The sequence below is a fragment of the Camarhynchus parvulus genome, chromosome 9 (genome assembly GCF_901933205.1).
Source record: "Camarhynchus parvulus chromosome 9, STF_HiC, whole genome shotgun sequence".
NCBI lineage: Eukaryota > Metazoa > Chordata > Aves > Passeriformes > Thraupidae > Camarhynchus > Camarhynchus parvulus.
This window is the reverse complement of record NC_044579.1, coordinates 3,913,599-3,924,335: the sequence shown is the minus strand read 5'-3', so window position 1 is coordinate 3,924,335 and position 10,737 is coordinate 3,913,599. Positions and strand designations below refer to the sequence as shown.

Here is a 10,737-nt window from a genome sequence, read left to right as displayed (position 1 = left end):
TTCCATATAGTTTCTCAGTTGCCCTCTAGAACACACTGTACAACATACAGTGCACTCTGAGCCTCCGACAGCTTTCAGTGATAACCCTGGACTTCAATGAAAAATTCAGTTTACCTGTTAACTCTGCTGGTATTCTTTTCAATGAATTGCACTTGAAAGTAATTGCACTAACCTATAGCTGCACTTCTGAATGCCCTTCAGATACAACACTTGCATGCTGCATTGGCAACTTACTTCCTTCAGCCCCAGCCTTACTGAGGTTTCAGGCTGTAGCTTCTTCTCAAACACTTTGTAACTAGAGGTTCCTGGATTATTAAAAACATGTTATGTCCTGGACTTAGCTCAACTTTTCTGGAAAGCAATCATCTGGAAGTCAGCCTGGGATCCAGCTGTGTCACATGGATTTTCCCTGCTTTCTGAAACCATCTGTTCCACTGCTTGGGAGGTTTCTGGGTCCTGCGAGCAGGGACTATCCAGGGTGTCACCGCTGCTGTTGCAGTGCAGAGGAGAGGCCATGTCAGAGGGCTGCTCTGAGGGTTTCCCTGCAGCAGGAGGCAGGGGCACGGACAGAGGGACATTCATCATGTAGAACACATTGCCCAGACGTCGGGACACCTTTAAAGACAAAGGCACAATTGCAGCAATTACTTCTTGCTGTTAAAACCATTAAACATCAGGCCTGACTCTCTTGCAGCAGCACCAGGGACATCCCAAGGGTTATCAAATTCTTGTGAAAAAAATCTTTTCCATTTTCACTCTCTTATATTTTTCTAGGCCCAGGTTGTGGAAGGAGCTTGTCAATACCCAGCTTAGGGCTGTTGGGCCTGCCAGTAGGATCCTTCTGCTCTCAGGGGGCTGCAGCACCCAGGGACAGAGGGGAGGCAAACTGCCAGCCAGGAGTGGGGCAGGTGGTTGGAATGAGAGAAGAGTGAGACAGTACAAGGGGTTAAAAAAAAGGAAAAGAACGAGCAATAACAGAAACACAGAGAGAGTTGATATTAGTGGATGAAATTAAGGGCAGAAAACTGCAAACAGCAAGGAAGAGTCTGTTACTGAAAAATGTCATATTCCTTACTGTCTCTCTGTGTGCCATGGTAACAAGCAGGGAAGCAAAGGAAAACTTTGCTGGAGTAATTTATTTTCTCCCAATATTGTGGCAGTTACCTTACCAGTGATAAAAACTGCTTTAGTTTGGAAAAATTCCCTCCTGTCATCTTCTGGCACTTGCATGCCTCTGTGACTCACCATCTTGGCATATATTTAATGATCATACCTGAGAGCGGATTTTTAATGCTGGTCCAAGTTTTAATCCCATTGTATCCAGGAGATGCTCCTCTGTTAGCAGTGGAAGGGTTTCTCCATCAATAGCATGATCTTTAAATACCTGATGAAAGGATAAAACATATCATAGTGTGCTAAAATAGACTTTGGTTGTTATTTTTCATGCTTAACCCTGAGGCATAAACAATAAAAAGAAGAAATAATAATTTTACTGTTTTATCTTTGTATTTATCTTCTAACTGCACAAAGAAAATTACTATTATACTTGTAATTTTGGGACATTCAACTACCCTCCCACATTTTTATTTGCTTGCTGACATTTTAATCTTAGATGGTCCTAAAGACCTGAAAATGTGGTGAATGTTTATAATCACCTGGGCATAATCTGAGCAGCCTGGGAGGCTGACAATGAAGTTGTGCACATCATCAACTGTCCACTTGCGAATGTCTTCGACAGAAGAAATGTCTTCTCCATTCAGGATCAGGCCATGGGCTCCTTTGAGGAGGAAACACAGAAGTTATCTTGGTAGAATTTTGCTGGAAATCAGGAGGAAATGATTGTTATCATGAGAATTTTTACATCTTTTACAACCTAATGTATTAACAGCAGGGTGTAGCCACTTGCAGATACAGGAGTCCTAGACACAAAATCACCAGGTCCAGAGCAGAACCTGGTTCTGAAGGGGGTTTTTTGGTGGATTCTTTTGTTTACTGCTGGCACTGTACCTACCAGTCACTACACATAGAAATCATGCTGCAGGACTTCCTCTAATGAGTGCATTATCCAGTATTTTTTCTTCTTTAGACTTTACTGTTACTTTAATTTGACTAATATTTCAGTAGAACAGATCCAAGCCTTTGCTAGTCCATGGTGCCTACTGTGAATTAGGACATAGAGAATAGCTGTGGGCTGAAGAGACAGGCTAACTCACAACTTCATTCAGCAATTTTGTTTTTTTAAATTGAAATTCCTTTTTAAGACATGAATACAGATATTACTGTTTGCAGCATTAGAATTCTACTTTTAGTTGCAATGACTCTACCAAAAATTCACTTAAAACAGAGGGAAGAATTGAGAGACCAAATCAATAAAACCAGATTGTATCAACATGCCACTCTAATGTGAAGATTTGACAAACCTGAAGGTAGCAATGGGTTGTTGGGCACTGGAAATCCATATGGTAATGCTGAGAATGGGATTGCAGAAGGGTACAGGTACTTGTCATCAAAAGCAGCACAGGAGCTGTTGGCTTCCTTCTCATTTGTGTTGCTGCAGCTGGTGGTTTCAGTAGGAATTTCATGAGCAGCACAGTTTTTTCTCAAGCCTTGTTCAAACTCTTTGCAGTTCTTGGCCGCCACAGCTGGCTCAGTCTGGTTTTTGCTCTGCTCGTGTTTGTTTGGTGTCTCCACATCTACTTCCTTCTTGTCCTCTTTCTCCTCATCCACTGCAGCTGAGGCAGAGTCTGTGGATTTGTCATCTGCCTGGTTCTTTGCGCCGTTGGTGCTGCCCTCGGCAGTTTTGTGATTTCCAGCTCTTCTCCCTGGGCGGCGCCCCCTCTCCCTTTGCAGGGTGGTCACTGGCGGGTACGGGCTGCCTGCCATCAGCATGCTGTTGCCATGGATCTCGTCCAGGGTGGTCCTATGGACGTACAGGTCGTTGGCAAGGTGCCCTTCAGGGAGTCTGTGCCTGCCGCGGAAAGCAATGGGACTCGCGGCATCCCGTGGTAAAGGAAAGGAGCTTCCAGGCCCAGGAGTCCTTTCCGATGGGCTTTCTCCATTTCCTTTTGCTGGAAAATAGCACTCATCTCCATTTCCATTCTAAGAGACACACAGAGCATGAGCTGTTAGGGCAGCTCGGTTCCTTCATCACCTTATTTTTTTTCAGCAGAAGAATAAAACTCAGATAAATGAATAGGCAAGAGTACTGCTTGTTCTGTCTCTCCCCTATTTTGCTGTGTGTGAGAGGGTACAAACTGCAGATGGAATGGCAAACCTGGCTGTATTTAATGTAGTGTCAGATACAGATAGTAAGCTAAAAGAAAGGGAAAACACATCTTCCATGTCATGGCTCTGGAAAACACTTCAGACAAAAAAGTGTTATTTGCATATTGGCAATCCAGACATGAGGATTATATTCAAATTTGGAAAATAGTCTCCACAGTCTAGGGGTTGAAGACTAAAGAAAATAATTGATTTATATTATCACTTAGAAATTTGTACCGAAAACTGCAGAATTCCAGTGATACTGTAAATTATAAAGAACAAGAATTACATTATCTATGGAACCTATGCATCTATTCAGAGTAAGCTAATGCTAAGTCTCTTGAGTAACCCTCCACAGTGCCTGGCACCTGAGCATGGTCCTGAGAGTGTGAAAGGGTGAGATCCTGCTGGGAAGTGTTCAACTGATCTCCTTCCTTCTGGATGAACACTCCAGAGCCTGTGCCAGCTTCCTGCTCCTGTCAGGATGCAAGGCCTTGCCAGTGGGATACAGAGAATACAAGTATTTCTATTGTATTTGTAATAGTAGTATTTGTCTCTGCTGTAGCAACCTTTGCTGGCATCACCTTTCTCTGGAGCCGGGCCAGTGATCAAACAGAAAGGTAAAACTCCTAGGGGAGGTTTGAGGAGCTTTCAGTGGGATTTCTGCATCTTTGGAAAAGAGCCTGTGAAGTAAAGCACTTTAAAGTGCATCAAGATAGCTTTCTTAGCACTGCAATGAGTATAACAGGTCACAGAGAGTCTGATCTTCAGGAGGGTGTAAAATTGTCAGGAAAACAGTTTGGGCAAAAGCTACCTATACGGATTTTTGGTATGAGGAGGAATTATTTGATCACACCACTCAGGGCTTTTTCTCTGCCTTCTTTTAATCTTTGAAACAACCTCCAACTTATTGACTTTCTGCTTTCAGAGATACAAAGGAAGTGTTTTGTCTATGTACTGTGTCCTTCTACGTTTTGCCTGACTGTCATTACTCCACCCAGCTCTTGAGGTGACAATAAACAGCAGAAAGCATTACATTCCTGCCTCCTCCTCCAGCTGAGATAATCTGTTCCTGTCATGACCAGCAAACAGAGTCCCTTGGAGAACAAGGATTTGAACCCTGGTGCTCAGCAGCACAGCTGCACCAAGTGCAGGAGGTTGTCAGCACCAGGTTTCTGGAACAGCTGAAAGGAGCAAGTGCAGCCCTAAAGAGGACCTGTGCTGCAGAGAGCTGTGTGAACACAGTGGAAATTGTCAGAGTGGCAAAAACCTGGGGTAAAATATTTCTAAGGTGTAGGTGAGCTGTTTCATGTTGGAGTTTTGCTGTTTGGTGGGCTGAGGGAAGAACCTGAACAGGTAGGACCAGCTCTGATGGGGCTGTGGGTGTATGACATGGCCATGTTTACGGCTTGTTGTTTCACTTGTTTTTCTCAGGGTTTTTGCCATGTGGCATGAGCTATAGGAAATGCATTGCTGATGCAAATCTTGTGCTTGGAGGAGTTCAGTAATCAAGCTTTGCTGACTTAAGAGCTCAAAACACTTCAGTCACAATTTTTTTCAGGTGATTGTACAGAACTTGGCTGTTCTTTGCTTTTACTCTCACTGTGTGAGGGGCACTACCACTGAGTAGTGTAGCTCAGTGCAGGAGTGGCTGAGGTTAGAGTTCCTCTGTGGAAATGGTGTGGCCATGAGGAAGGGCACTGGTGGTCTCTTAACCAGCTACAGACTACACTGAAACTGGTACAAATAACAAAACTTCCTACAGTCACTCTGCTATTCCAACTCTTTGGTCAAACTAGGAAAGCTGCCCACCCTGCTAGGGTGGAGACACAGCTGCCTGTCCCAAGGGCCCAGCTACAGGCCTGAAGTGTTGTGTGTGATATCACACAGCTGCAAAGTTTGAATTTGTTTCCGAACTTTTGTAACTTCAGGGTGTTTGGATCTGCATTCAAGGGCTGTGGCTCTACCTTGTTCTTTTCCTTAACCAAGCTAAGGGGTTTGTTTATTTTTGTTATATCATTTTAAGAATAAAAGCAAAATAAGGCAAGCAGAAAGTGGTAGCTTCAGGCTTTAATTGATAAGGGCTCTCTGCTTCTTTGGGTGACTTGAAAAACAATCTCAATCACTTTGCTGCTTTAATCCTGGCATTCACCTCAGAGCAAAGCTTGTTGTTGATTACCTGGCAATATTTTGCTTTTGAACCAGTTCTTGTCTTCTGGCCACAGCTTCCATGGATTCTGGTTGCAGAAAGCTGTATCCTTAGAGGGAAGGAGAATTAAAAAATCTTTAAAATTCACTGGTTTCCTCATGCAAATCCACAACCCTCGAAGTAATGCAGAGACACTTTTAAAAACTTTGTAAGTCTTCAACTGTGGGCTTCACCAGGAAAGTGAAAGGATTTCAAATTAAATCCTATTTGTTGTCATTGTTTTGGTGGCAATATGTACAAAGAACATGAAATCCATCATCAGGTGTTTTCAGGATCAGATCTGTAGTTAGGAATACCTGCCATTAACCACAAAGGGTGGTTTTATTTGGTGACATATGCCTTTGAAGTACATATAACTGCTCAGAAAGTAATAGCCCTCAGTTGAGCAAAGCAAACCTGCCCCTTCAAGACTGCTTTCAGCCTGGAGGCTGTGTAATTTGAAATTACATTTCCTCTTGAGATCCATGTTAAGGCAGGGAAAGAAGCTGAAATCAGCAATTTTTCTTGGGGTATTGATGTGTCATTGAAACTACATTCACTCATCTCAAAGAAAAACTCTCGAGCTCACTTTGTATAAAGCAATATGTATAATTTTTGTGCAGCATGACATGAATGCCATAATTATGATGTCCAGCCCTCCCCTTGGAGCTGTGCCCTCTAATTTTGAGCCTTTATTAAAAAGGACTTGTATTTGCCCTACATGAATTAAGTGGCATGTGGTATTATCATTAGAGAATATGATCAGTATAAAGCAGCCAATACTCATATAAGAGCAAGAGTAAAATGTAGTGTTGATGAGGAGCTATTTTTTCAGCTATAGCCTTTTGTTTGGGTATTAAAGTGCTTGGAAAATACAACAAGAAAAGGAGGGAAGAAAAACATGCGAAAGACTGAGCTCTGTATTTAACAAAGGATAAAATGGACATTCTTAGACCTAAACTGGCACAGGCTGCCTCCTTTTAGTGAGACTGTTTTTCTAAATAAAATAAACTAAACTGTTATTGACACTAACTATAAACCTATGGAAAACTAGCAGGTGCAGCTGACTTTCTAATCCACCTGGTCCCATTTTTCAGGATGCAGAGGATGCTTTGTTACCTGGGCCTGGGTAGACACGGTTGGACAACAGGTTTGGCATGTTGGGGTGCTGTGGGACTGTGGGTCCCAGGTGGGATGCTATGTGGATTTGTCTGGGGTCAGCTGAGGCCATCATTTCAGTTGAAGGTAGCAGATCTCTGAGAGAAAAAAACCCCATTCAGATATGCAGAGGATATTGCTTAGTTAAGAATAACAAAAGGTCTTTACAACCTCGGGGTCAGCACACAGAGCGATTAACTGCAGTGCTGGAACAGAAATTGGTGCCCGGTACCTGTCCACCAGTCGCGGCTCAAACTGGGCGGGGATCGCCTGCATCCTCTGCTGGCCCGGCCCCATCAGCTGCGGGTTTACTGCCATCAGCTGGTTCCTCATCAGCATCTCCTGCCGCTGCCGCAGTTCTGCAAAGCACACACAGTTCTGCTCTCAGTGGGCTAAGTTAGAAGTGATTCTGGCTGAGGTATAATCTTACCAGAAAAAAATGTTTTGTTTTGTTTCCTCTAGTGCAATTCACACCTTTTTTTTAATAGCAGCAACTGAAAACATGTTTTCACCGACACCTGAACTACTTCATTTAAATAATGTAGATTCATTCAATAAAACTGCAGTAAAAATAAATAGATGTGCTCAGTCAAGTGTATCAAAGGACAAATTACAATGAATAATAATTTACATAATACTGTGAAACAGAATATAGCCATGAATGTTAAGCTTTCTGCTTGAGAGGGTTTTAATTTCTAATACAGGTTCATTTTAAGAAAAATCATACTAGGTGGAACCTGCATTGTCATGAGAAAGCAGCTCCAGGAAAAAAAGCCCACAATGGTGAACCAGAACATCATAATGTCCAGCTGTGGATTTTGTTCTGAGTTCTTGTGTACCATTTACTTATCTTACAGATGCTCAGCATCTCTTAATCAAATATTGAATTCCAAGAGCCCACTGTGTTAATTTTTAATTACCTTAAGCAAAATACTTCTGCACGTACTCCTTAGATAAATTTGAAATAGCCTTTTAAAGACATCAAACGTGCTGCTGGCTGTTTCTTGTAGGTGGTAGATGCCAGCAATGCTGTAACCACAGTGCAGGGGGGGTCCTTGCTGCTCACCTCCTGCTGCCATGCTGCCTGCCAGCCGGTACAGGTGCTTTTCCTCCAGGGATCCCTGTTCCCCCAGGATGGACATCTTCCTCATGTGCTCCCGGGGAGTCATGCTGCAGGGAGACAGCAACAACTCTGCTGCTGTAAAGAACCAAAGCAGCAGCACCAAAGAGAAGAATAAGACATTCAACAATGAGAAACAGAGAAGGTTATGCAGGTTGTTTCCCAGCTAAGCAGGTCATAGCTGGATCCTTCCATGTCTGTGGGTTGTAGTGTTTTCCATGTAGACATTTCCAGTTTTTAGGACAATGCAAATATTGCCCTTCCTTACACTAACTTGTTAGATCCTACAATGCAAGGAAAATTAGGGTGCTGGAAAATCACACCTGCTCAAAAGGAGGTAATTAAGCCCAAGCCTTTGCCCTCAGCCCCTGGTGTGTGAGAGCAGTGATGTGCTCATATTTAGGAAGGCAGGTGTCTTTGGTTTAATTTCAGAATTGTAGCAGTTTGGAACCCTGTCTACTGTAAATGAAGTGAAGCAGATGGAAATAAATAGTAGAAATTATCTGTTCTAAATGACATCAGCCCCTTAAGGCTGCCAAATTGAAGTAAAAAAGGTAAAAGAACATGCTTTGTAGTGACAAAAACAGTGATAAAACCAGTAACACTCAGATTAATTAATATATGTAATTAATATATACATAATTAATAATTGTAAAGGAAGCAAGTCCTGTAACCCAGAGCCAAGATGTTAAAAAGCTATCCTGTATGGAATGCTTTGAGTTGAGGAGTTGGCAGAAGGAGCAGGCTGGCTCCAAAGGCAGCATCAGGAGCATCTCTGCGTTCATCTCACACTAGACTTGCACAGCAAATGATTAGATTTAAAATTTTTCTTTAAGTAAGGAGTTGAATTTCCATCCCCATTTAGCTCTGATGAAGTGGATTCTTTCTGTCTTCTGAAAGAAGAAAAATGTAATGCTGAAGTGTTCCCATCCTGCAGATAGAGAGTTACAGCTCCAGGAGTTCAGCCGGCATTTGGTAGAGGTCACAGTGAGGGAAATGTAAAGACAGGAACAATGTTCCTTATCCAAAAATGAGATAAAAGTGAGGTCCTGTGTTTCATTACCCAGGCCATTTATAAATTATATGTATAACTTTGTTTATTGCTTTTGACCTATTGATGAGTTTAAAATAATTTAAGTGATAGATATCAATCTAATTCACGTGCCTAAGAAATTTACCATTTCTGTGGTATGAGGGAGATACTTAGTCTCAAAATGAGTTTACCAAAAGGTAAACAAGTGAGTAATTTCAGCCATTTATACTGAAAGTAGAGTCTGAACTTAGACCATACCACTGGTGTGCCCTCAAAATAAAAAGTGCTTAACATTTGTAAGAGTAGTTGTTGAATTCTGTGTTGGCCAAGATTCAGGTCTTCCTGGCAACAGACAAGTCTGTCAAATCCCAGACTAACACCACGGCCTTTGTTCTTGACATTTGTATCTGAACGTGTTTCCATTTGCTTTTTTTTTTTTAGGATACTTTAGACTTAAAGCGATTTAGGCTGCTGGGTGCCTCATGAGGAGCATTTGAGCTGCCAAAGTGCTTCTGAGCTGCTAAAGCATTTTAAAGCTCAGGACTAAAGCGATTTAGTGCTGGACTAAACTTTTCAACAGCTCAAAAAAATAGGTGGTAACTGGGATGATGGTATTTGCCATACCATATTGTTCAGTGAGCCATTCAGGTGTTTTTCTTTTTTGGATAGAGTCTCTGTATTGAATACTCTGCAAAACAAACTGAAATGTTAAACTTCATGCTGCCCTTCTTACAGCCTGGCCTTTGGCCTTTATCTGGGTCTTTTTTTTCTGGAGAAATCTGGGCTGCCCAAAGATGTCAGTGCTTATTGCAGGGGCATTGGACTAGATGGCCTTAAAGGTCCCTTCCATTCCAAACTGTTCTGTGATTCTGTGAAGGTGCAAAGAAACCATTAGAGGTTCAGATAGCATAATGGAAAAAAGACCCAAGAGGTTTTAACCTTTTTTATTCTAGTAAATCAGGGGAAAAAATAAAATTAATAGTGAGTTTTAATACTGACACATTTTTGTCTCTCAGATGACTGACACGTTGTACTACTTCTGCATTTTAGGAACTATTAGAATGTGTCAGTCTCCTGTTTAAATCAAAGTTGTGAATGTGTTCTTTTTTCTGGAGAAAGGTTCCTTTGTTGGAAAAAGACCCACAAGTAAAAGACATTTTCTTCATCAGGCCTTCTTAGAACTTCTATGCTGCCCCCTAAAATCACACTGGTGACTGAAATTATATGATGCAACTTTAAATTGTAGAATTGTGAAAAACCTGGTGGGAAAAGAGCCATCTGTTCTGGCCCAAATCCCTCCTGTGGGATCCCATATACCCTGCCTGTTCTGACAGATATCCATCCAAAAGCAAGCAGCAGTAAGTGGTTAGAAACCAGTAGCACCAGTATCACTGTTGTGTGTTCTGTGTAGTCTGTTGTTCCCAAAATAAGTCTGGATTTTGTGTTGGATGTGAAGGATGATACAGTGGCGGTTGACAGGCAGTCTCATACTGCCTCCTTTCAGAGATTAAGCAGAAACTATGTAAGAACTTTCTTTAAAACTTCTATTTAAATATTTTTCTTTTAAATGTTGGCATTTTTCGCAGAATGTAGGGTGATGATTACAGCAGCATCGACAGCAAAGTGATCCATATTTACTGAAAATTATCATCCACCAGATAAGATTCACAAGACCACCATTTCAGACAATGAGCGTCAGATAAACAACCTATCCTTGCAAAGGTAGGCAATATGGTTTTTGGTTTCACATGGAAAAGATATAGTATCAAAAAAACTCATGGAATAATATAATTTAAAAGTTCTTTGGGATCTTCTTCCACCGAAGCTGTAGCTTACTGCTTCCACTGACCCAGATTTTGAATCGTCATAAGCCAAAAAGAAGGTTTGATTCCTTAGTGAGGTTTTCATTGGAATTGCTTCATGAAATAATTCTGGTTTTTTTCATTAGTATGCCAATCAGTACTATCTCACATA

The 10,737-nt window shown here is 41.7% G+C and overlaps 1 protein-coding gene across 1 annotated transcript; it reads right to left on the bottom strand.

Moving 5' to 3' along the window:
* Positions 1 to 342: 342 nt before the first annotated feature.
* On the bottom strand, positions 343 to 7,779 carry SAMD7 (sterile alpha motif domain containing 7). The gene is given in 9 exon segments (XM_030954760.1): positions 343 to 615; positions 1,274 to 1,384; positions 1,656 to 1,777; positions 2,421 to 2,993; positions 2,996 to 3,099; positions 5,444 to 5,522; positions 6,572 to 6,708; positions 6,843 to 6,969; positions 7,677 to 7,779. Coding segments are annotated over 9 exon segments (1,629 nt in total).
* Positions 7,780 to 10,737: the final 2,958 nt, after the last annotated feature.